This window comes from Salvelinus namaycush, chromosome 11, assembly GCF_016432855.1.
Source record: "Salvelinus namaycush isolate Seneca chromosome 11, SaNama_1.0, whole genome shotgun sequence".
Classification (NCBI taxonomy): Eukaryota; Metazoa; Chordata; class Actinopteri; order Salmoniformes; family Salmonidae; genus Salvelinus; species Salvelinus namaycush.
This window is the reverse complement of record NC_052317.1, coordinates 11,050,841-11,078,199: the sequence shown is the minus strand read 5'-3', so window position 1 is coordinate 11,078,199 and position 27,359 is coordinate 11,050,841. Positions and strand designations below refer to the sequence as shown.

The window sequence follows — 27,359 nt, the reverse complement described above, 5'->3', positions numbered from 1 at the left end:
TGCCGGCACTGGGGAGCTACAGTTCATTGAGGGAACCATGAATGCCAACATGTACTGTGACATACTGAAGCAGAGCATGATCCCCTCCCTTCGGAGACTGGGCCGCAGGGCAGTATTCCAACATGATAACGACCCCAAACACACCTCCAAGACGACCACTGCCTTGCTGAGGGTAAAGGTGATGGACTGGCCAAGCATGTCTCCAGACCTAAACCCTATTGAGCATCTGTGGGGCATCCTCAAACGGAAGGTGGAGGAGTGCAAGGTCTCTAACATCCACCAGCTCCGTGATGTCGTCATGGAGGAGTGGAAGAGGACTCCAGTGGCAACCTGTGAAGCTCTGGTGAACTCCATGCCCAAGAGGGTTAAGGCAGTGCTGGAAAATGATGGTGGCCACACAAAATATTGACACTTTGGGCCCAATTTGGACATTTTCACTTAGGGGTGTACTCACTTTTGTTGCCAGCAGTTTAGACATTAATGGCTGTGTTGTTATTTTGAGGGGACAGCAAATTTACACTGTTATACAAGCTGTACACTCACTACTTTACATTGTAGCAAAGTGTCATTTCTTCAGTGTTGTCACATGAAAAGATATACTAAAATATTTACAAAAATGTGAGGGGTGTACTCACTTGTGATATACTGTATAGATATAAAATTCTGAAAAATAATACTTTTATGACATAAAATCAAAGACTATCTTTCAGCACCAAGGCTTGCATGATGTAAAATGAAATACACATTGTATAATATAAAACTTGAACAAAATAAAAATATAATGTCAACACACCATGTTGCAACAGGTTCAAACATCTTACAATTGTACACAAATGCAGTCAAACAAATAATTTGCAACTATACACTACAGTATAATAATACGTGGACCTAAGCAAAATACACACAATAGTTGATATGCATATGTATTATACTCTGAACTGTACAGTATCTGCAATGGGAACTGCTGAGCAAAACACCGTTTTTGCATATACAGTAATACTATTCTGATAATACAAGATAAAAATGTCCACACAAGAAAATGTTAAGCACAAACCCCAAAAGGCCACAAAAAAAAGTGCATAAAACTTCAGTTGGAAGCCACTGGTAGGGAAGGGCTACAGTGTAGCAGCTGGTGTGGCTCACTGCTTTGCCTCGCTCCCAACCTCAGTGATCTACATGATTAACCTTTAGTGGAGGCCACTCACTACCTCTGGAGTAGATATCAGGGCAGTTCGCTTTCACCTCACACACACACAAACACACTCAAACACAGAGTCAAATGCACATCGACACACAGTCACCATCCAAATCTCACACAAAGGGTTGGGAGAGATGATGAAATGACATTGACAGTTCCTGACTTCCGACACTTAACAAATTATCTTCAAGTAGCGGCGTCACACCGGTAGACAGATCTCTAACCAGCTAAGTGTTGGTACCTGTTGGAAAGACTCGCACCCTATCTAGGTCGTAGAAATCTTGTGCACTCACAAGAGACAACTACATCCCTCCCAATGACTAGTATCAGAGAAACAATACCATTATACAAAACACTGAAATAATGGTCAGCTTTCCAAACAAATAAAACACTGGATAAGCGTCTGTGGCATGTGTTGTGATCAGCGGCGATCCCTAGTCTTGTGCACCATATGCCTTGCTTCAGACTATAAGGGGAAACTCTGGCCTTCAGGGGAATGCTTGAAGCCAAACTCATTGCAGTACATGAAATGTTCGCTTGCTATTCTCTTATATAGCTAGCTAGTGATCTTAAATGATCTGGGGGGAAAAATGATTGTGCAAGTTCAAAATCTTTTTTTTTTTACAACCAAATCTCTCTCTGTATATATTTTGTTTTTACAATGGCATGTTATAGAAGGATACAGACAACCAGTGAGTCACTTCCTCATCCATATTGTACAGTACGGGGGCTCTGAAAAAACATGAACAAAATGCTCCATAAACACTCATACGTCATTTTAGAAACAGAAAAGCTCTCCCTATAGTGATGCAGGTCTTTAGATGTTGTACACATGAAATTGTCATTCCGAACATTATCTATAACGTTATATTCCATTTTATTGTGACTCAAGCAATACTTGTCCGTCCATTCTAGCAGCAGGCTACCAAAAAATGGAACAGCTGGATAGGGGAAGCAGCTCGAGTCGCGCAAAGTGGAATATAACGTTGCAGATAAAGTTTGGAATGAAAATGACGCATTTGGGTGTTTTTGGAGCATTTGTTCATGTTTCTTCAGAGCCGCCATTTTGCACAACGACGTTGAGGAAGTGACACTGACTGGGGGTACGTTTTTCAAAAACAAGTGAAGTCGCCAAAAAAGTGTCTGGATCCTTCTATAGCATGCCATTTAGAGATGGTTGTAAAAATGAAAAATTGTCCTTTAAAAACAACTTCCCTCGCCAATGTTTGTTTGGCATTCCTTAAACACCAAGCTTGGGTTCAAGTTGCTGAAACAAAGCATGCACAGCTTGTTTTAAACATTAGCTTACATCAGGGATGGACAAATTTTTATGCTACACAAAAAAAATTGGATAGGCTGCAGTTGTCTGCATACCCACATCCATACCCCCCCCCCCCCACCCCTCTTGACAGCGGAGAGACTAAGTTTTAGAGTACATTTTTTTGCAACTTTATAAACTATTTCATGCCATTCTAATCATTTTGCCATGTGGCGGAGAGGAAAATGAGCTGTTTTACAGCTAATTTCCTGTAATTCTACACATTTTGCCATAGTGTGTAGAGAAATGTTATCTGAGTGAAACTTACACCATGACCGGACGTGCGAGTGCGCCATCGTGCGCTAATTGATTTTGTCCCCCCACACCAAACGCGATCACGACACGCAGGTTGAAATAACAAAACAAACTCAACCAATTATATTAATTTGGGGACAGGTCAAAAAGCATAAAAAATGTATGGCAATTTAGCTGGCTAGCTTGTCCTATTCAGCTAGCTTGCTGTTGCTAGCTAATTTGTCCTGGGATATAAATGTTGAGTTGTTATTTTACCTGAAATGCACAATTAACCCACACATAAAACGGTCAACCGAATCGTTTCTAGTCATCTTTCTTCCTTCCAGGCTTTTTCCTTCTTTGGACTTTATATGGCAATTGGCATCTAACTTTCATAGTATTGCCACGACCGACCGACCTCAGGTCATCTTTCAATCACCCACGTGGGTATAACCAATGAGGAGATGGCACGTGGGTATCTGCTTCTATAAACTAATGAGGAGATGGGAGAGGCAGGACTTGCACCGCGTTGAGCGTCACAAATAGAACTGACTTCTATTTTAGCGATTGGCAACGCAGACGCTCGTAGGCGCGCGCGAGCAGTGTGGGTGCAATGATTGAATAACATGTAGGCGTAAATTTATTTTGCAACGCGAGCAGTGTGGTCAGCATGTAACAAAATCAATGCGGGCCCACCAGCCGCTCGACTAACTTACTAATCAAAAACATTTTCGCTGACATGGATAGGCTAATTGACTGTCAGTGACTGACATAAGAGAAACTGCTGATGCACAACCTAATTTTAAAATTGCACCTTGTGTATTCTGCTATTCTAACTTGCAACAGTAAGTTGAGACCCCGACTGAGTTCGGGGAAGTTGATCCAAGGGCCTTCAAAAAGCGGGCCGCCAGTTGCCCATACCTGGCTTATATGCTAAATCCTAGGGAAAAAGTGCTAATCTAATCAAATAGAACTACTGGTGGAACATTTTGCAATAAACATTTTCTATAATGTTCATAGTGTTGTTATGACGCCTGTTTTTTATCGATTGTTTTCTTGCATTCCCCTTTCAGATTGTCATCTTCGATACAGGCTAAAGCAGATTGGTTTCATTCTACAGAGAGACAGACTAAACTCTTGAAGGCCACAAAATGATTTCCGTCTTTCTTTCAGAGACTGTTTGACAGGCTCTGTAAAGGACTGACCCAATGGTCTCTCTCCGTCCCTCTCTCTTCCTCCCACCCCATCCTTTCTCTATCATCCCAGACCATAGCGCCCCCTTGTGGGGTGGCCTGTAGGCTTAGGGGGGGTTGGGGTTGTTGGTGGGGAATTAGTGGGGGAGCTCTTCTTCTTTCTTCTTGGTTCTGGTCAGTATCGGTTTTCCTTTGGTCTCCATCTTAGATATCCCCAACCAAGTCAGTCACTTCCTACTTCCTCTCCAGACAGGAAGGGGAGGGGCTAGTGTTGGAGCAGGTAGACCACCATCTCGTAGGTGGACATCATTATAGCGGTGTTGGGGATCTGGCGGACCAGATGGGTGGTGAGACCGCGGTACAGGGCGCGGTAGCCCTCCTCCTTAGGTACTGTCAGCAATGTCTGGAAGAAGGAGCGGTACTTGCTGCCCTCCTCTCGTAGCCGGGTGCGGATCACCTCTACAAAGGAAGAGGCAAGAGGGGGGTAGAGAAGAGGGGACTAATTTAGAACATGGACACAACAGTATAGAAATTCCGGACGGATACGATAGCCAATATTTTCCCCGTGAGATGGGAGCAACAACCAAATTATGTATTAATAACCATGATTCGTTTGAACTTTTTTTTGTTATTATCTGATAACGATATGGATGATATATCGTGTTTCAATAATTCAGACCATTTTGTAGACTAGGCAATTTTGTCACTAATAAAACAGAATCAAAGATATGATCAGAATACATTCAGTCTTAATTTGTCTTTTCTTTTGATTTATTCTTTAAGGTTACATAATAAGTAGAAATGGAAGGTGTAGGTGCATACCGTGGGGGTAGGCAATGGAGGTGGCGCAGGTCTTGGACGTGGCGGCTGCCAGCATCATACCCACAAAATCTGAGGCGTCTTTCACCGACTCATCCTCGTCCTGATCCATGCTGGCCTGGGCCTTGGACTCCATCAGCTTGCGCTTGATGCTCTCGTAGATGACAAAGTGGATGACTGTTTCGGAGATGCCGGCGTACGAGGCAGACATACCGCGGTAGAAGCCACGCCATCCCTCCGTCTGGTAGACCCGCCGCATGCACTCGAAGGCATTCATGCGCCGCTCGCCACGGTTCCTGTGGTAAAAACATGTAGCGGGTGAGTAAATTAATAGTTGAACATGGCAAAAAAGGTATGCAAAAGGATATTTGATCATATAGCAAACAGGAAATATTTGGCAAGTAATAATTGAAAAGGGATTTGCAAAGTCCAATAAAGTATATGCAATACTACTCAGAATAACACCCTTTCCCCTAGTACCATGAGTCAATGCAATATGAAACTAGTCAAATAAGCATGACAACCCATAACATAGTTAGAGAACCAGTAAAATATGAAACAGCTGGGGAATAACATAAGCTAAGGGAAAAACTAACTTTAAAAAAATTTAATCGGCTGATGGCCTAGATTCAGACTCCCTGCTAAGTGCTTACCTGGCATCAAGTTGCAACCGGGTCTTTATCAGCCAGATGGGATTGGTTGCAGTGATAGCAGTGAACCCTGGGAAGAAGAGTTCAGAGGTTCAGACGAGGAGAGTGACACAGTGTGAAAGACAGCCTATCCAAGGACAAAGATATATACCGGCCTACGGGGGGGGTATTTCACAAAGCACCACCAAGGAGTTGGCCAGCTAACAACATTTCCTCTATTTCCTGGATGATAAAGAAAGAAAAACTTGAATATCGGGAATGATATTACCGACTCAATACTCGCAGTAACCCAACCAAATGACATTAAACTTCAGCTGGCTTTATGAACTAGAAAAAGTACGAGTTAAAACTGAGTCCTGGCCAATCTATCGATCCTGCGTTTGTGAAATACAACCCCGGTGAATTCTACACGAAGCTACTTTCCTTCTCAACTGGCCACAGTGTGTAAAAGCATTGTTGACATCTTTAAGCTGCGTTTATGAGCTGTTTATTTACGTATTGGCAATCTCGTGAAACCTTTCCTTATCGTCGGTATTCCGGAATCAGGCCAGAGATGATATAAAAATGAACTTCATTACGTTTGATTAAGGCAGACTGTTTGTCCTCACAGGATTCCTCATCAAGATTGTATTACAGCATGGGCAAAAACTCAGCTTAAAGATGTAGCCTACTCAAAGTATCTAACATTCCTCATTATCATATCTAGAAGTTGTAACAAATATATCTAAGATTTGTCTGTAATTAAATCATAAATGTATAAACAAGATGGGCCTGAATCTCATGTACAGAACAGGCAGTATAGAAATAGAATAGTGCTATTCCATTGTACAGCCTCAATTCATATTATTATTCACTCTGGTTAAGAGTGCCTGATAAAGGACTACCATATAAATGAGTCAATGAATTTTGTCAATTTAATGTGAACATTAGTAGATAGCTCCCAGATGGGGAGAGCTCAGCCCTACAGTAGGCCTACATATAAATAACTGTGCTGTGTCGTCATTGTGTGAGCCTCAGCTGAAGGCCTCATCGGTTGCCACGGACCATGAGGAAACAAAATGGAGTCTGGCTTTCTTGAATTATTCAAGAGGACCTAAGAGGAATAACTGAATATCTCTGAGTAGAGGAGGTCGAGTGGTATTTCCCAGGGGAACTAGGCGTGCGTGCGTGTATATACACACAGTGCATTCGGGAAAGAATTTAGACCCCTCGACTTTTCCCACATTTTGTTACAGCCTTCTGCTAAAATGGAATAAATAGTTTTTTCCACACACACAATAAGAAAGCAAAAACAGGTTTAGACATTTTTGCTAATAAAATATCAAATTTTCATAAGTATTCAGACCCTTTACTCAGTACTTTGTTGAAGCACCTTTGGCAGCGATTACAGCCTGAAGTCTTCTTGGGTGTGACGCTACAAGCTTGGCACACCTGTATTTGGGGAGTTTATCCAATTGTTCTCTGCAGATCCTCTCAAGCTCTGTCAGGTTGGATGGGAAGCGTCACCACACATCTATTTTCAGGTCTCTGCAGACATGTTCAAGTCCAGGCTCTGGCTGGGCCACTCAGCGACATTCAGAAACTTGTCCCGAAGCCTCTCTTGCATTGTCTTGGCTGTGTGCTTAGGGTTGTTGTCCTATTGGAAGGTGAACCTTCGCCCCAGTCTGAGGTCCTGAGCAGGTTTTCGTCAAGGATCTCTCTGTACTTTGCTCCGTTCATATTTCCCTCGATCTTGACTAGTCTCCCAGTCCCTGCCGCTGAAAAACATTCAATCCTGGTTTCATCAAACCAGAGAATCTTGCTTCTCATTGTCTGAGTCTTAGGTGCCTTTTGGCAAACTTCAAGCGGGCTGTCATGTGTCTTTTACTGAGGAGTGGCTTCCGTCTGGCCACTCTACCATAAAGGCCTGATTGGTGGAGTGCTGCATAGATGGTTGTCCTTCTGGAAGGTTCTCCCATCTCCACAAAGGAACTCTGGAGCTCTGTCAGAGTGACCATTGGGTTCTTGGTCACCTCCCGGGGACCCTTCTTCCCGGAATGCTCAGTTTGGCCGGGCGGCCAGCTCTTGGAAGAGTCTTGGTGGTTCCAAGCTACTTCCATTTAAGAATGATGGAGGGCAATGTGTTCTTGGGGACCTTCAATGCTGCAGAAACTTCTTGGTACCCTTCCCCAGATCTGTGACTTGACACAATCCTGTCTTGGAGCTCTACGGACAATTCCTTTGACCTCATGGCTTGGTTTTTGCTCTGACATGCACTGTCAACTGTGGGACCTTTATATTAGACAGGTGTGTGCCTTTCCAAATCATGTCCATTTTAATTTACCACAGATTGACTCCAATCAAGTTGTATTAACATCAAGGATAATCAATGGAAACAGGATGCACCTGAGCTCAATTGAGTCTCATACAAAAGGGTCTGAATACTTATGTAAATAAAGTATTTCTTTATTGTTAATACATGTGCAAAAATATTTGTAAAAAAACTGCTTTCGCTTTGTCATTATGGGTTAGAATAAGGCTGTGCAACGTATCAAAATGTGGAAAAAGTCGAGGAGTCTGAATGAGTACATACAGTACCAGTCAAAAGTTGACACACCTACTAATTCAAGGGTTTTTCTTTATTTTTACTATTTTCTACAATGTAGAATAAAAAAAGTGTAGACATAAACTATGAAATAACACATATGGAATCATGTAGCAACCAAACAAGTGTTAAATCAAAATATATTTTATATTTATGATTCTTCAAAGTAGCCATCCTTTGCTTTGTCCGCTTTGCACACGCTTGGCATTCTTTCAACCAGCTTTATGAGGTAGTCACCAGGAATGCATTTAAATGAACAGGTGTGCCTTGTTAAAAGTTAATTTGTGGAATTTCTTTCCTTCTTAATGCGTTAAAAGCCTAATTGGTTGTGTTGTGACAAGGTAGAGGTGGTATACAGAAGATAGCCCTATTTGGTAAAGACAAAGTCCATATTATGGCAAGAACAGCTCAAATAATACTTTAGGACATTAATGTCAGTCAATTCGGAAAATTTCAATAACTTTTAAAGTTTCTTCAAGTGCAGTCGTAAAAACCAATCAAGCGCCATGATGAAACTGGCTCTCATGAGGACCGCCACAGGAAAGGAAGAGCCAGAGTTATCTGCTGCAGAGGATACGTTCATTAGAGTTACCAGCCTCAGACATTGCAGCCCAAATAAATGCTTCAGAGTTCAAGTAACCAACACATCTCAACAACTGTTCAGAGAGATTGCGTGAAATTCATGGTCGAATTGCTGCAAGGAAACCACTACTAAAGGACACCAATAAGAAGAAGAGACTTGCTTGGGCCAAGAAACACGAGCAATGGACATTAGACTGGTGGAAATCTGTCCTTTGGTCTGAGGAGTCCAAATTTGAGATTTTTGGTATCAACCGCCATGTCTTTGTGAGACGCAGAGTAGGTGAACGGATGATCTCTACACGTGTGGTTTCCACCGTGAAGCCTGGAGGAAGAGGTGTGATGTAGGGGTGCTATGCTGGTGACACTGTTGGTGATTTTTTTTAAATTCAAGGCACACTTAACCAGCATGGCTACCACAGCGTTCTGCAGCGATATGCCATCCCTTCTGGTTTGCGCTTTGTGGGAGTATCATTTGTTTTTCAACAGGACAATGACCCAACACACCTCCAGGCTGTGCAAGGGCTATTTGACCAAGAAGGAGAGTGATGGAGTGCTGCATCAGATGACCTGGCCTCCACAATCACCCGACATCAACCCAATTGAGATGGTTTGGGATGAGTTGGACCGCAGAGTGAAGGAAAAGCAGCCAACAAGTACTCAGAATATGTGGGAAGTCCTTCAAGACTGTTGGAAAAGCATTCCAGGTAAAGCTGGTTGAGAGAATGCCAAGTGTGCAAAGCTCTCAAAGGCAAAAGGGTGGCTACTTTGAAGAATCTAAAATATATTTTGATTTGTTTAACACTTTTTTTGGTTACTACATGATTCCATATGTGTTATTTCATAGTTTTGATGTCTTCACTACTATTCTACAATGTAGAAAATAGTAAAAATAAAGAAAAACCCTTGAATGTCTAGTTGTGTGCAAACTTTTGACTGGTACTGTATATAAGTGACACCAAAACATGTATTATTTTTGTGTTATTAATAAGTTGCTTATACTAATTTGGGTCTGAATTAGTTTTCAATCCGAGAGACCAATGAATCCCCTGACAATGCATCAAGTCAGTATGTTACTTCAAAAGTGAGTGTTATGCCATACACTTTACGAGGTATACGACAAATGTGTAAGGTGCCGGTAATGCTAGTGTGACAATAAGGTGTGCATATTTAAAGACGGACAGAAATCTGGCACATCACGTGTGCTTTGTCCTGTTGTGGTCGAGACACTTTAATCTCTAAACAACAGAAGTCAAACAAGGCCATTGGAAAACGAACAGAAATATACATATGCGTCGCTACGTTGCGCCAAGAGCTAAAATGGACGATAGCATCTTCTTTAAACAAGTTCTACAGTACAGTCTCGATCTAGAGCCTCTACCGTCTCAAGGGACACAGTCCTAAGGCAACTGCGTGAAGAGGATGAAAAGTCTGCGGAAGAAGTAGAAGAGGAAGAAGAGAGATAGCGTCTATGGCGTGTACTCACAGAGTAGGGGCAAAGCTACTCCGCCTCACAGCTGCAGCTAGAAGCCTGCAGATATGGGGGGGGGGGGGGGGGGGCTGAGGTGGCTGGGGCTGTCCCCCCCTCATGCAGGGGTGAAAGCTACAGTAAAGCCCTAAAATAGACACAGACTTTTCTGTACCACAGTCACACACAGGCAGCAGTCAACCAACCAACCCACCCACCCACAAAAGCATAGATGGGAGAGGAAATTTACCAATCCTACCTAATCCCACTTTATTTTCAACAGGTAAAATAGGAGGTAAATGCATCACTCCCAACCCCCCACTTGTTATATAAACAGGTAAGATCCCCCTAACCTCCCCACTCCCACATTTGTACCCGCCATTTTGTTAAACCAACAACTAAAGGTGAGAGGAGAAAGGGGTCACACCCCATCTCTTCCCCCGACCCCGTGACCTTTCCCGACCCACACCTGTTTTAAATGCAAGAGGACGTCTCGTGGCGTTTCTCTCCCCTATGTTTTGTCAGGTATGTCTTTCTTGGTAAGGGAAAGAAAGAGAAAAATGCAAGTCTGTCGTAAACGGAACATCAGCCCTCTGGTAGAATTCAAATGATGTGCAGGACAAAACAAATAAACATGCGAGGTACACAATAAGAATCCAATATTTTCTTTCAATTCTTTTCTTAGCTGATGCTACAGGTGGCATTCCTTGTGTACCATCGTATCATTACCATAATCACTTTTATTGATTTTAAACAGGAGCAATGGGGTCAAAAAATAATAATAATTGGGGACAACGTCAACACTGTCATAATAAAAAAATGTCAAGTAGTGCAAGAGAGGGTTGAAATGCTAACCTTGTCAAGCTGGCTTATAAAAAATGGCATATATTATCATATTTATTAATATAGTCTATGAATGACTAACTTAGAAGGTCTGATTTGTTTATCTCTGTTTTGTGATATGCCAATTCAAGAATACCACCAATCGGGTCTGATAGTATGTTGGACGAAGGATTGTGTGGAGGCCTGATGTCGCAAACAGTCATTTTCCTTCTTTTTTTTTTACTGGAGTGTCAGTCAGCCTTTTCCTGCTGGGCCCCTTTGTTTCATATCTAAACAAATTCAATGGTGTGGCTTAGTTCCAGTGTTATTACTGCAGTCATCTGCTGTAATGCAGTGTGCTTTAAGCTGAATGGAGCCCTCTATTAAAATACATGATAGAGGAGGAGAAGGTATCCATCTGTCTGCACAAAGAGGGTCACCAATGCCGCATTCAAAACAACTGGGAACTCTGAAATCTCCGACTTCCGACGAAAGTGCGTTCAAAACAACTGGGAACTCTGGAGAGAAATCTTTTCAGCTCCGACTGGGGAAAAAGCACTGAACAGTAATCCAACTCGAAATTCCATCTCGGGAACTCAGACCTCTCTCTAGAGCTCAGACTTTCCGACCTGAAGGTAACTGACATGATGATTTGTCCTTGTATTTCTCCAAGTTCACAGTTGTTTTTAAACGCAGCAATATTATCGTCGAGGGGTCAAATAATCTACATCCTAGTTTAAGGCTATCATTACAGATAATCCTGAATGTCACTCATCATTATTTACGATTCAAAGTTAGAGAGTCAAAGATCATACCCCCAAGATCATAACCTCCCCTGTTATTGTAATGGTGAGGTTAGCATGTCTTGGGGTTATGATCTTTGACTCTAACTTTGTCACTCATCATTATTCACGATTCATTCAGGATTATCCGTAATCCTGGTAGCAATTCATTTCAATGAATTTCTATTGGTCACAAAATAATCTGAAACACAACCGAAACAAACAAGCAAATGCTCCCAACAAATTGGAAGCAAGCTTGATGTAGTACTTGCGTGCTAGGAATATGGAGCCAAATAATAAACTTCGGACTACTTTATTTATAAGAATATTTATGAGTGTCAATTTTGACCCCTACCTTTTGAGTATTACTTGGTAAAAAAAAAAAATTCTCAGCAATTGCATTTTTTTTAGCATACAATATAGCGCAGTATTTCAATTATTTATTTTACAGTCATAATTGCTCGTCTATATCAAGGGTGTCAATCATTTCGGACGCCACCGTACATGCGTGTTACAAGGGTGCCATATTTAGGGCACTGAAGGCACAGTGGAGAGCTCCCGTTAGAGGGCGGACGTACATAGCTGAATCACACGTGAACTACATATATTTACTACGTCTGCTGTGTTCGCTGTTCAAGACTAACGATGTTGAATGGACAAGCCAAATAAGGACACTCAAACCTCTAATAGTGACAAGGTTAGCATTTCCCTTCATATGCCGATTTAAAGGAAAATCAAAGTGGGTGTGTTGTTAATTTATTTTTTACAGTGGGGGGGGGGGTGGGGGGTGTAACAGGCTGGTAAGAGGGGGAGGGGGGCAGTGTATCAAGGCGGCGCAATCACATTGAAGTTACAGGAGATACGAGAGCTGCAAACCAGCTGTCCGTGACCTATCATCAGCATCATCATTATTACTAGCATCAATAGCATCATCATCATCATTAGCATAATGGTCATACCAGTGAAAGGAAATGGGGTGCTACCTGAGGCGTCCGCCCAACAACGTCCGGCCGGCGTGTAGCCGCGAGGCGAGGAGACCTCCCGCAGTGAGGCCCCTGACATGTTAGCACCCTGGGGCCCTTTACTACTGTACACACACACACACACACACACACACACACAGCACAGACAGCGCGTGAAGGGCCACACTCACTGTTTAGCAACCAACTGGTACGTCAACACGATTTAGGGTCCTCCGAAGAGCCTCAAAAGAGACGACAAATGAAGAAACGGGGAAAGGAGAAAAATAACTGGGGGAAGTGGGGGTGGGACAGAAAGCACAACCCAAACTTTGAGGATGTTTCTTTTATCAAATTGCTGGACCAGCCAGCTAGCTACTGGTAAGTATTATAGTGGTAAGTAGTAAAATGTTGAGCCTCTGCCATGTTGGCTGTATATCATTGTAGGTTAAAGACAAAGCAGTTGTTGGTCAGTGGGTCTATTCGCTGAGTGGAAAAGCTATTGAGAGAGAGAGAGCAGTTAAATATATGAATAGAGGCAGTTAGTACAAAATGCAACAGTTAACTGTGTGCTTTGTCTTTGTCGCACTTTTTTTTGTATTTTCTAAGTGCTTTGACAAAACGTTTGTTCACATCTAACTTAAGAACTGCAATATTGAAGGGCAGAATAAGCCGTAACCTCTTCACTGTCACTATAAATATAAAATGGGGTTTATTGTAGTTGTCAAAGGGACCGTTTGATCCTGAAAGTCTTCAATTGTGCTTTCGGACAAACCATCTGTGGTTGATATTCAAAACAAGAAAATGTCCACATCAAGGTATACCATATAGTGGCAATGTCTAGCACATAGCTGTAGCTGGCTATAAGCTAGAGCAATGTTTCTACAACATTTAATTATCTTCAAATGAAAACAGCAACTCTATTTCTATAATCTATTTCATTAAATTAAAATATGTTACTTTAAAACATAAAATAAATATTTAAAAAAGAAACAATATCCCCTTGATGTTTCTATGTAATCCGTCAAAATAAAATAAGTAGCTGGAAATCAATTGTCTAAACAAGTGAGCTTTGAAAGCAGCAACAACCAGTAGAAACTGCACTGACCAGATGTTAGACAGCCGAGGGGGAGGGGGGAGGGGGGGTTGTGGAACGACTGTTACCTGCTAGGCCTGCAGACACCATGTGGACTTGCGTGGAGTCAGGCTCAAACACACCGTTCAGCTTCTCCTTGGCAGTGGAGTAGGCTGCAAAGTAGATGGCTCTGTGGAAACAGGAGGGAATTGACGGGAGCTAAGAATACCGTGAATCAATCGGTAACAACACCGGAACTCTGGGCCGTTTCCAATAAACAATATTTGCTTGGGTCACGATAGTCGATACCAACACAGTAAACAAAAAACATGTTTCCTTCTTGTGAGATTTAGGGCAAAATAGCACAGTATAAATGACAGGCAGCGTCCCGTCTGTCCAAATTGACACGGGGTAAATGGCCTGGGACTGATGACATGAGCGATTTTCACTGAAACCAGTTGCCTTCATTTGGGTAGTTGTGTCTGTGTCCCCATGTCACCAACCCACATTAAGCCTCCATCTAGGCCTATATAATGGTCCATTAGGAGGGTTCCTGCGTAGCGCGTACATCTCAACTCACACCCCCCCCCACTCCCAGATCACATGCCCTGCTCTAGCTGCAGATTTATTGCGCTTGCAACTCCTACTCTCTCTACTTAACTCAAATCACAGGATTACTCAAGTAGACATTTCCACTGTGGGGGTTTACAACCAACGACCCACCTGCACTTGGCTCGCTCACCTCGCCCTCAGTGTGCGTTTGTCAGAGGGTAAGCATTACGCAACAGCCGACCTTAGTGATGGTGAAATGGACTGATTTAAAGCCTGTGATGCTGAGTGTGTGCTGTGCTCTGGATGAACAGCTGACTGCCCAGCCAACCATCCAGCCATGCTCTAATGGCCAACAAGATGCTCAGCTCGGCAGCCGCGCTGCCAAGGGGAGACACATCAGCCATTACCTTTCCACAGCCAGAGCACACAGTAGCAGTGTTACTGTAGGCAACGCCTGGTTAGATGAGATGTCCTGCTGTGTTACTGTAGGCAACGCCTGGTTAGATGAGGTGTCCTGCTGTGTTACTGTAGGCAAAGCATGGTTAGATGAGGTGTTCTGCTGTGTTACTATAGGCAACGCCTGGTTACAGGAGGTGTCCTGCTGTGTTACTGTCGGCAAAGCCTGGTTAGATGAGGTGTCCTGCTGTGTTACTGTAGGCAAATCCTGGTTAGATGAGGTGTCCTGCTGTGTTACTGTAGGCAAAGCCTGGTTAGCTGAGGTGTCCTGCTGTGTTACTGTAGGCAAAGCCTGGTTAGATGAGGAGGTGTCCTGCTGTGTTACTGTAGGCAAAGCCTGGTTAGATGAGGAGGTGTCCTGCTGTGTTACTGTTGGCAAAGCCTGGTTAGATGAGGTGTCCTGCTGTGTTACTGTAGGCAAAGCCTGGTTAGTGTCAAGTCGCTGGTGTGCGGTATTGGTGAAGAGTTGTGTTTTTTGCTCTGTCCCAGTCCAGCATTGAGGAACCCTGCAGTTTGATTTCTCTCCCCTTGCATTTCTCACTCTTTCCTCCTCAGTATTTTTCCAAGGCAGTCTGAGCTCAGGTCAGTCTTTCACCTTTCTCTCACTACCTCCCTCTCTCGTGTCCTGCAGTGCTAGCAAAGGCGTGTGCATGCTCAGGTTTAGTGTTCCCTGCTGTTGGTCTCGCTCTCCTGCAGTGTTGAGTTAGATTTTATATAACATCCCCTCTCTTCCCTGCCCGTCACGAGGCAGCCAGCCGCCACAGCTAGGGAGAGCAGCTCACTCCACAGAGGACGGGAAAACAGACACACACTCTATTCAGACTCTGCATACTCACAGGCACAGCCTAGACAGACAAAATACACAGCCGGAAACAGGGCAGACCGTCAAAGGGCATTTAACGCCCCACAGAGAAGGTGAGAGAAACAGAATGAGAGAGAGATAATCTACATGCAGAAAGGTAAAGAGAGAAGCGCAGATAGAGATAAAAACAAATGTGTAAGATAAACAGAGACAGAAAGAACCATCTCATCCAGGGAAGGGGAGATTAACACACAACAACAGAGCCGGCCAATGGTGTCGCTGCATTGCGATGCTACGGCAGCGACACCATCAGTCACATGACCCAGCAGCAGCCCCAGTGGACGGCCGCTGCTCTGCTCACAGTGACTCTGATTAACAGAGACTAGACCCCGGAGGCTGCTGTTGCGTAATATGGCTCACACTTAGAACGGTCTCCTTTCCGTCTGGGTTCTACCACTAGGGAGAATGAATAATGCCCCGGTGGAGGTGGAAAATGAGGACGGGGCAGGAGCGGAATTTTACTGAGATTCGGTAGCAATCATGTATTGTTCTTTTCATGGACAAAGATTATGTTCTGTGTGGTGTAATGAAAAATAACGTAAATTGTGGTAATCATCTTGTCCTCCGATGAGGGTTGTGGTTAAAAAAAAAAGGGATTCTGAAGCGGAGGTCTCGCAAAGGTCAAATAATGGAAAACCAAAGACAAACATAATTATCTCCGTTTCCCAGCTGAATAGAATATAAAATCTACATCGCCACCCACGTTTAAATCTGCAGTTGCCAGACAAAAGCTCCATGAAGTAGCCTACACAGAACGACAGAAAATAACAGCAGAAGCCACAACAGGAAGGATAATTATTGCACAAGTGAGGTCATACCTGGAAGGAGCCACACCCACCAGGTTGGGCCCCAGCCCTCTGAAAAGCGAGCGGGGTCCCTCCTTCTCCAGTATCAACCTGTAGAGGGAGAGAGAGAGAGGCATTGTTAGTTAGCATAGTGCTGAATCAAAGTACTAATTATTCATTATGCTGAAACATAAGAAAAGATTGATATTTAAGACAGTGCTCCAGTCGTGGGCTAGTGCCAATGTGGATAATCAGACTGCCATGACCATAGCACATCGCCCTTTGCCTAAAATCTTCCATTTGTGACTAATATACCGATGCATTTATGTCCCATTTTGCAATAACACACAGTATCAGGAAATGGACCATAAACGCATCTGTTTATTACAATATTAGTCACAAATGGAAAGAACCAAAAACGTGTAAAAACTGATCAATATTACTGATGACGCAGTCGATTAGATGACGCATCTCAGCATTCGTACGTGGGAGTGTGACATTGGGACATTATGGGGATTTAAAACGAGTGGAAATGTACTACAGGGCAATATACCTGATACGTATGTTGTGTCATGATGAGCGATAAGAGAGTGGCATTAGGCGCCTTGCCAAACAGTAAAGATAGATAGCAGGCCTCCAATGGAGACAGCATGACATTGTAAGGGCACGCAGTGCGAGTAGCTGCTCTATGTAACATGGTAATGGCTGAGGATTGTGCTCATGCTGTGTTTATAGTGTCATTAGCCTATATACTGAGTTTTTAAAACATGAACACCTTCCTTTCGCCCTCAGAACAGCCTCAATTCGTCAGGGCATGGAAATCGTTCCACAGGCATGCTGGCCAATGTTGACTCCAATGCTTCCCACAGTTGTGTCAAGTCGGCTGGATGTCCTTTGGGTGGTGGACCATTTTTGATTCGCACAGGAAACTGTTGAGCATGAAAACCCCAGCAGCTTTGCAGTTCTTGACACACTCAAACTGGTGCACCTGGCACCTACTATTATAAGATGTTCAAAGGCACTTAAATATTTTCACTTGCCCATTCACCCTCTGAATGGCACACAGACACAATCCATGTCGCAACTGTCTCGAGGCTTAAAAGTCCTTATTTAACCTGTCTCCTCCCCTTCATCTACACTGATCAAAGAGAATTTAACAAGTGACATCAATAAGGGATCAGAGCTTTCACCTGGATTCACCTGGTCAATCTGTGTCATGTTTTGTCCACTCAGTGTATGAGCTCCATGACAAAATGTTACCCCATTTCCTGACATCACTGCTACCCTACACCCTAGGAATCACTAGCCTGAATTCAAGCCAAGGTTATTCCACTATTAACCTACTCCATCGAGATAGCACACGCGCACTGCTTTGAAATAGCTTTATATCAAGGATTAAGGACTCTAGATTCAACTGTGAATTCAACTATGAATACAGTCCTAGAAGACTTACAGCGTCTTCCCTCATATCTACGCAGCCACAGAGCTCAGCTCATACAGAACTAATGGGTTCTAAATGGGATTTGGCCTGCACTGCGTAAGTGACCCACTTCTGCAGGGTTTTTCTCCCTGTGCTGCCTAGTGGTGGTGTTGGGTTTCAGCTAGTGCTTCCTGAGGGAAGAAGCATGGAGGTTGACTGAGGGAAAGATGGGGGAGAAGCAGGCCCAAGAACACTGCAGCGGAGCTGTGTTAAGACGGAACCAAGCCTCCAGCTAGAGGTCTGGGTGGGATGGATTTATTCATCCTGCTCCCGCCCGCAGCTTTTCATACCGCACCCGCTGGCTTTCTGTCCGACTCCGACCCGCTACCGCAAGAACTGGTCCCGAACCCAATCGCAGTCCCGCAATGTTATTTTAGGCACCTGTGACGCAGCTCACTTGGCAGCCATAGTCCCAGCAATTTTCTGCCCTATAGGCAACATCAAAATTAGAAAAAATTACCATAGAAATAGGTTAAATTACCAGAAATTCTCGTGGCCAATTATATTAGGCTGTCGGTATTACTGGGCTATATCAGCGAATAGAGGTGTCATAATATTTTTGGGGCCAAACCGTTCGGGCGCTAAAGGATGTCTCGTGGTCTGACAAAACCCCGCTGTAGCTCTGCCACCTTTCACCGCAGATGCGGAAGGGCAACATCGGCGGATGCGGTCGTTTGAGACTCATCCAATGCAATCTCTAGCTTAAACAGACGGATTTTGATGTTTTTTATTACGCCAATTAAAATTCAGCGGGGCTGCAGAAATCGACTCTAAGGGGTTGAAGAGACTTGCAATTTCTCTTGAGCTACGTTTTATTTATTCAGACCAAGACAAATCTGGATGATCAATATTTATTTCTAGGCAATGTAGTCAACTATAGCCTAATCATATTTAGGAAGTACATTTCCTTGAAAAGATAACTGTCCCGTGCCTCTCCGTCCATGCGTAGGATATAGCCTACTCTATTTAATTGAGACCACACGGGCACCTGATCTTGCACATATAGCTACTGAACTTGAAGCAGCAAGAATGATGACAGCAGACACTTGCACTTTCCCTTGAGCTACGCTTTGCATATAGGATATAGCCTGCCGATTTGCAGGCAGAGACAAATAAACGGGAAATCAATATTTACTTCAAATGAAAAGGCGCACCGCTCGCTAATCATAGAAACCTAACCTATGTGCACGTTGCACCTTTTTCTTTTTAATTAGGATTTTTTTTTAAATGTTTTGCACCTCGACTCACGTTGGTTGAGCACCCTCCACATCTTTATCAATATTTATTCAGACACTATACTAAACTAGTGTAATATTTAATTTCCTTGAAAAGATAACTGCCACGTGATTCTCTGACAATGTATTTCATTGAGACCCACAAATACAGTTAATTCGTTAAGTATTCAGACCCCTTCCTTTATTCCACGGTTACGTTACCGCCTTACTCTAAAATTGATACATTTTTTATCAGTCTACACACAATACCCCATAATGACAAAGCAAAAACATTTTTGCAAATGTATTAAAAATAAAAAACAAATACCTTATTTACGGAAGTATTCAGACCCTTTGCTATGAGGCTCGAAATTGAGCTCAGGTGCATCCTGTTTCCATTGATCATCCTTGAGATGTTTCTACAACTTGGAGTACACCAGTGGTAAATTCAATTGATTGGACATGATTTGAAAAGGTACACACCTGTCTATATAAGGTCCCACAGTTGACAGTGCATGTCAGCCATGAGGTCGAAGGAATTGTCCGTAGTGCACCAAGACAGGATTGTGTCGAGGCACAGATCTGGAGAAGGGTACCAAAACATTTCTGCAGCATTGAAGGTCCCTAAGAACACAGTGGCCTCCATCAATCTTAAATGGAAGAAGTTTTAAACTAAGACTCTTCCTAGAGCTGGCCACCCGGCCAAACTGAGCAATCGGGGGAGAAGAGCCTTGGTCAGGGAGGTGACCAAGAACCCGATGGTCAGTCTAACCAAGAACCCGATGGTCACTCTGACAGAGCTCCAGAGTTCCTCTGTGGAGATGGGAGAACCTTCCAGAAGGACACCGATCTCTGCAGCACCCCATCAAATCAGGCCTTTCTGGTAGTGTAGCCAGACGGATGCCACTCCTCAGTTAAAAGGCACATGACAGCCCGCTTGGAGTTTGATTCTCTGGTCTGTTGATTGTTTTATTTAACTAGGCAAGTCAGTTACAATGACGGCCTACACTGGCCAAACCCGGACGACGCTGGGCCAATTGTGCGCCGTCCTATGGGACTCCCAATCATGAAACCAGGATTGAACGGTTTGGCCTGAATGCCAAGCGTCACGTCTGGAGGAAACCTGCCACCATCCCTACAGTGAAGCATGTTGGTGGCAGCATCATGCTGTGGGGATGTTTTTCGGTGACAGGCACTAGGAGACTAGACCGGATCGAGGCAAAGATGAACGGAGCGAAGTACAGAGATCCTTGATGAAGTCCTGAGCGCTCTGGAGCAGGTTCTCAGATTGGGGCAAAAGTTCACCTTCCAACAGGACAACGACCCTAAGCACACAGCCAAGACAATGCAGGAGTGGCTTTAGGACAAGTCTCAATGTCCTTCAGTGGCCCAGCCAGAGTCCGGACTTGAAGCCGATCAAACATCTCTGGAGAGACCTGAAAATAGCTGTGCAGCGACGCTCCCCATCCAACCTGACAGAGCTTGAGAGGATCTGCAGAGAACAATTGGATAAACTCCCCATATACAGGTGTGCCAAGCTTGTAGCGTCATACCCAAGAAGATTTGAGGCTTTAATCACTGCCAAAGGTGCTTCAAAAAGTACTGAGTAAAGGGTCTGAATTTCCATTTTTAATACATTGGCAAAAATTTCTTTAAAAAACCTTTTTGCTTTGTTATTATGGGGTATTGTGTGTAGATTGTTGAGGAGAAAAAAACGATTTAATCCATTTTAGAATAAGACTTTAATGTAACAAAATCTAGAAAAGGTAAAGGTGTCTGAATACTTTCCGAATGCACTGTATGCCCATACAACTACAAGGTCTATGGCCCAGTGTTTTTAGGTAATACGCTCAAGCCTCCATTACCCCTCACTTACTGTATGCTCTCTTCATAACGCCAGTTGTGAAACAGGTTGTGCCTCCAGGCCCCTCGGTGGGGAATATTTGAGATGAGGGCATGTTGACAGCTGTCGGTATAAGCAAACCAAAACAGAACCACACTAAGCCTCTCCCCCTTCTGTTCTCCTTCTATTTTTACAAGTGAGCGAGAGGCCTGATTTAAGTATGCAATGGAACAACTTGTACTTGTCCAATATGATAAGGGATATTTTTGCCTAATCGGAAATGATGAAAACAATGCTAAATCCCCAATCTGAGATGTGTTTTACCAAAATAATGTCAAGAAGCTATTCTCGCTATGTGGTTGTGTGTGGGCAGGGTCCAATGTAAACTTTTTCTCTCACTGGCCTGGCCATAAATCTACTTGCCCAAACAGATTTTCTACTGGCCCGGACATGGTGTGGTTTTTCAATTAATTGGGATCATACAAAGCCTATAGGTTGGCATCCTTTCTCTCTATATGCATCTATTGACATGCAACATTTGGTTATGATATGTATTAAAAAGCTGTGTAATATAATTTAGCAATGTAAGTCATTACTCCATTCTTTTAGAATTGCATTGTATTCATTTTTGTTGGTAAAGTATGCCATTTTGAAAATATTTTTTATTTTATCTCAAAATAGGACGCGGCCCCTTAAGAGAACTGCGTTCCAAAAGAGATAGACCTGGCTACAGCAGGCTAGCCAAGACTAATGCTAAAGCGTATTTTTGTAACTTTCTTTTGGCAGACAATCAACAGTAGCCAGCATATTGCTAGTATGTTCAAAATTCATTTTGTAAATCACTTTCCTTAAAAAAAAATAAACTCAGCGAGTTGATTGATGGGCAAGTCTTCTTGTCTGGACAGCTCGAGTGTGCTGTGTTAACGCATTAACTTCTGTACTGTTTGAGTGCTCGGAGCGTGGTGGAGCTTGAACGAACGGCCAATCGTATTGCTCAAATACAAAAAGCACGACTTTAGTCTTCAATGGTAGACTGCGACAGAGCAGGTAAATGTTGAACTGGAATGTAAATGTTGAACTGGAATGCAAAAATGCACTGACAAGATCCACTGGCCCGGCATATTTTTACTGGTCCCGGGGCATCGTTAATGTCGGACCCTGTATGGGATATCCATATTCCTGCGATCAAAATGCTGAATGCAAGGGAAGATTCAGTCATAACATAGTATGATGAAAGCAGGGAAGGACTCTCCTAGCTTAATAATTGTTTTGAGACGGGTTAAAGTAGGCTCTTTCATTAACGACCTTTGTGGACAATAAAAGATGGCCGCTCCGTAACCATGAAAAAGGAGAAGTTGAAACATGTTTCTGTCTGATAACACTCCCGTCTACAGTAACTCATCTTTGAGTCATAGGGTGTTCGGTAATGGTATTAAAGGGCAGGTACGATACTATAGGTGGCCTTGACAGTGAAACAGCCAGATATTAACTCTTACCGAGAGGGTCGGCGATCGTTTGATGGAAAAATGTCTGCTGTTGGTTTGCCAGTTGCTGGTACAAGGGTTAGGATGATTTCTATTTTCATTCCATTCAGTTGTGAGTTTTCAATTGATTAATTGAATTGATAAGAGATCAGATTGACCCCAACATTTATTGTCACGGAAACCCTGCACTGATGTCAACAGAGTTTATCAGGTTACACGTGAACGTTTTGGGTCGGAATTTGACCCACATGGTTTTTGTCTGTGCAATGTCCATAAACACCCACTCATCCCAAGAATAGACTGGAACTGAACTAAACTTCAAACAGAGTTGACTCCAACCTCACTGAGTAGACAGTGTGTATTCTCTGTGGTAAGTGCAAACATTTCAGTTCATGGAACTGAACTGAAAATAGAACTGACCCACCAAACCCTGTAAACTCACATAATGTGTAGGATATTCTCTGTGACCCCTGTGTGTTGGTGAACTTACTTGAGGCAGTGCAAGGGTCCCGGGGGGGCCATGCGGGCCACACTGGCCCCGTTGACGGTGCTGAGCTGCACCTCAGAGATGTAAAAGGTGACATGAGAGGACTGGAGTCTGGTCTTCACTACTTCCAGCGGACAAGTCAGAATAGCACCCACTGTGCCCCCACACCTAGATGGGGAGAGAGAGAGAGTAGGGGAGGAAGATGGGCAGGTCAGAATAGCCAAAAGTACAGTAAATACTGTGCTAAACTTTACTTTTACCGAGTTATAGGCCTACCCACTGTATTGCCGAGTTATAGGCCTACCCACTGTATTGCCAAGTTATAGGCCTACCCACTGTATTGCCAAGTTATAGGCCTACCCACTGTATTGCCAAGTTATAGGCCTACCCACTGTATTGCCAAGTTATAGGCCTACCCACTGTATTGCCAAGTTATAGGCCTACCCACTGTATTGCCAAGTTATAGGCCTACCCACTGTATTGCCAAGTTATAGGCCTACCCACTGTATTGCCAAGTTATAGGCCTACCCACTGTATTGCCTACCCACTGTATTGCCAAGTTATAGGCCTACCCACTGTATTGCCAAGTTATAGGCCTACCCACTGTATTGCCAAGTTATAGGCCTACCCACTGTATTGCCAAGTTATAGGCCTACCCACTGTATTGCCAAGTTATAGGCCTACCCACTGTATTGCCAAGTTATAGTCCTATCCACTTTATTGCCAAGTTATAGTCCTAACTACTTTATTCTGTGCTGTAATTGAAAGTGCTACCAAACAAACAGCTATATCCTAGTTTGTTGCTTGTGTTTTTAAAATGTTTTGATGCTTTGTGATACTAAGATGGGCATAAAATCTCCTGAAGTGAATGGTGGATCATTCAACTCTGATTTTATTGGGGCCAACAACGCAGTGGAGAAGTAGAGTAAGACACCCATATCTAGACCTGGTATTTCTGGAAACAACCAGCTGATTTTCAATGCTAGCAGCAGCTGGATCTGGGTCAGGTTCAGCATATTGACACACATTCAGCTTGAGTTGAACATAAAACGTGCAACTGTAAATAGTCGCTAACCGTTATGGCCAGGGGCCAACCCACTGCCTGGGAGACTTTGAACTGGACTAACTTGTCTGTGACAATGTGCAAACTGAGGTGCTGGCCCTTTTGCCTGTAATGCCTTGACATGGTCTGTCTGGCCCCCCCCTGAGTTAAGTGGGTTACTATTCATGTGTTGTGACTTCTGTGTTTGCTAGGTTACAGGCTTTCCCAGCTCCTCTTTCAAATAATATTCGTCAAATGAACCTCAACATGGGCTCAGGGCTGTGTAGAATGCGCACAATTATAGTGGAATGGTTCCTGAAAATAGTCACCATTGTATATAATCTGTAGGTCAGGTTTAGTGAATGTGAGTAGCATGGATGGTGAGTGCTGACTGGCTGCTACAGGCTGAGCTCTCTGTCAGACTAACCCACAACCAGGCAAGAGCGACCTTTGGCCTAGATTCAGAAGGCTGTTCCATGCTGCTGCCTGTGTGTGTGTGTGTGTGTACAACAGGCAGTAAGAGTTAACATGCACAGGCCTTGAGCCCTGTTGTGAGAAATATCAAGGGGACTGTAATTATTTGCTTCTCGCTGAAGTAACTTTGTCACAACTTGTGCCCCTAACATTGCGTTTTCATAGGACAATGAAGGAGATATAAAATATTCTGGTTTGGCAAGATAGGCCTTACATGCTGACATTTTAAACGTTTGCAGAGTGCCTGAAAGAAAAGAAGAGGCTGACTGACAAAGTAAACAATATAAAAAGGGGAAAACAAAGCTAAGAAAGAAAGAGGAAAGAAGAAGAAAACTATTCTGGCACTACAATGGAATCAAGCAGCATCTTGTCTTCCTCTGAATGTGTCATCCAAAGACTTGCGCCTAAAAGTATACTAGAATTAGATTTGCCGTGATAAGTAGGCATATTTAGTGTCCAATTGCGAGAATGGCTCTAATAACCAACTGGTCATGTTTCAATGCCCCTAAGCACATTGGTGAAATCTACAATCTCAATTTACTTGGAGCAGTCTGACATGGAATCAACACAAATAACAAGTACATTTTCCACAGCCTAGACTACAGGTGCCCTTTAACCTGTTCAACTTCCCTGTGTCAGCATGATGTATTGAATGTAAAGGTCTACTACAATGTAGCAAAGCTAGAATGAGAATGACACTTGAAATAAACACTGGGAGACTTCAGTCCAAATCAAACGAGACCCGTTTTTTTCCATGTGTGCTAGAAATAGAATTCACGGAGAATACTGTTCCTCAATATTTTCACTGACATGCATAACTAGACTATCCTTAACCAAGTAAAACAACTTCACAATGGAGTAGAGCGGGACAATGAATGTGCAATATAATTGCGGGCTATTTTGGGGGTGCTGAAATCCTTAGTTTTCGATTAAAAACAACTACATTTTATGTGAGGTCGGAGCCCAAGTCCGCCCACACTAGTCACCGCTCAACTCCGCTGATGTGAATTACATCGTGGCGTTGAGTTTTACTTATAGCCTACCGTGTGTGTCAGTCAAACTAATATATTGTAGCCTACCTAGGGGCGTATTTATTACATTTAGTTGCAAAACGTTTTTTAAACGGAAGCAGACGGAACGAAACGGGGAGGGACCTACCTGAATTTGTCCAATAGTTTTAGTTGTAAAACGTTCCAACTGTTTGAAATAATGTAATCATTATAGTGCAATCATCATTATTCCTGTTCGGAATAATGATTACACCTCTGTTTTGACCTGACCTTTTTATCCAGTCTATGGAATGGTGTGGCAGTAAGTTAGTTGATACAATGTATGAATCGAATAGGCCTGGGCATATTCTCCGTGTGTTTTATAAAGGTTTGTCGGAGTAATAAAATGCAAAACAAATGTGTCAAGAAATGTAATCATGCTATTCGGCGACATAGCTATCGCTAATCGGTCAAACGCCGCTCGAGAACAACAAAGGCTCGTGCGTCATGGATGTTTCATTCACGAGCATACTCATCTGTCAGCGCAATCAGGAACACTGTGGAGTGTGATGCGTTGGTGTCAACCTGTTTTCTGTCAAATTAAATAATGTGTGTGATAAAAGTCAACATCGGACACTACTGCAATGTCTCTGATGTGTTGACACTAGGCTACAATAGTAGTGGCCAGCGCCTAGCTAACTAGACCGTGGTACCTACTGTGATACTGCAAATGGCTAGCTGCTGCCTGAGGATGGGTCGGGTAGTGCAGTTACTAATGTAACATGCACGCGCGCCTTGCAAAAATGGCAATGGGGAAATAAATGGGTGTTATTTTCACCAAGATAGCCATGCAAGCTAATTTTGACTATAAAAGTCAGTCACGAAATGTTATGTCGACTACCTAACCTTATTCCTAGCAAATAATAGCTACTCACCCTCCGGCAAACAAATGAACCAAGGTATCCCTTTGACTCATTCTTTAGCATTCTCTGTACCAGTACACTCTTCGGACTGCGTCAAACGGGAAGACAGGGTTGGATGGCGAACGGTCGACCACCCCGATTTCGAAGACGACTTGCGCACTTCGATAAATCAGCGACGTCGATTATCAATCAGTAACAGTTAGAACGGTGATTCAGATTGCCGTAGCAACGTTAGCTAGACAGCTAGTCTACTTGCGTGCTACACAAACCCTTATCTTCGTTTCGAGCAATCCCCTCTTTGAACAGACCTTATTTGAATTTGTAGATCGTTATACTACAAAAGAAGAGAAACTCAAAAGGAAGATTGTTTTATGTATTCTTGCTTCTATCAATCGTTATTTGCAACAGTTCCCCTAGCTTTCGTTTCTTAACTGTTCACCGCTGCAGTAAGAGGCGATAGGTCATATCCCTAGAATTTAACTACAGTAGAATCATATAGGCTGCAAAACAGAGTCCGCTATTGGACAGTTTGCCTTATTACGTCAATTTGTCTCCGCCCGATCACGCAAATTTAACATGAAACCTTTATACAATCTTTCACATGATCAGCTGCAGCACCCTATATAAAAAGGGGCGGTTTTAGGTCCTTACATGTATAAATAACAAAATTAACTTTTTTTTTAACAAGTAATGGTTATGAGGATATGACATGTGGTTATATATGTCTATTCAAAATGCTTTGCCGGTGATTAACCTATGAACATGTCATATGCACATTGCATGAATGGATTTGTTCTTATTAATTAGGCAACGGGTGGGTCTAATCCTGAATGCTGAACGCTGGTTAAACCGCATTCCAGCCTGTGTCTATTCCACACGTTACCACCAGCTAAATCCAGTGGTGTAAAGTACTTTAAAGTACTACTTAAGTAGTTTTTTGGGGTATCTGTGCTGTACTTTACTATTTATATTTTTGACGATTTTAAATTTTACTCCACTACATTCCTAAACAAAATAATGTACTTTTTACTCCTTACATTTTCCCTGGCACCCAAAAGTACTAGTTACATTTTGAATACTTAGCAGG

The 27,359-nt window shown here is 43.1% G+C and overlaps 1 protein-coding gene across 1 annotated transcript; it reads right to left on the bottom strand.

Annotated features, from left to right (window-relative positions):
• Nucleotides 1-3,338: 3,338 nt before the first annotated feature.
• LOC120055810 (solute carrier family 25 member 36-A) lies at nt 3,339-26,706 on the bottom strand. Its single transcript, XM_039003795.1, has 7 exons — nt 26,285-26,706; nt 22,848-23,012; nt 16,370-16,447; nt 13,771-13,871; nt 5,416-5,482; nt 4,766-5,058; nt 3,339-4,402 (listed from the first exon to the last, which is right to left on the bottom strand). Exons 1-7 carry the CDS (start codon nt 26,323-26,325, stop codon nt 4,209-4,211), a joined length of 939 nt encoding a protein of 312 aa, XP_038859723.1. The 5' UTR covers nt 26,326-26,706; the 3' UTR covers nt 3,339-4,208.
• Between the last annotated feature and the right edge of the window lie 653 nt (nt 26,707-27,359).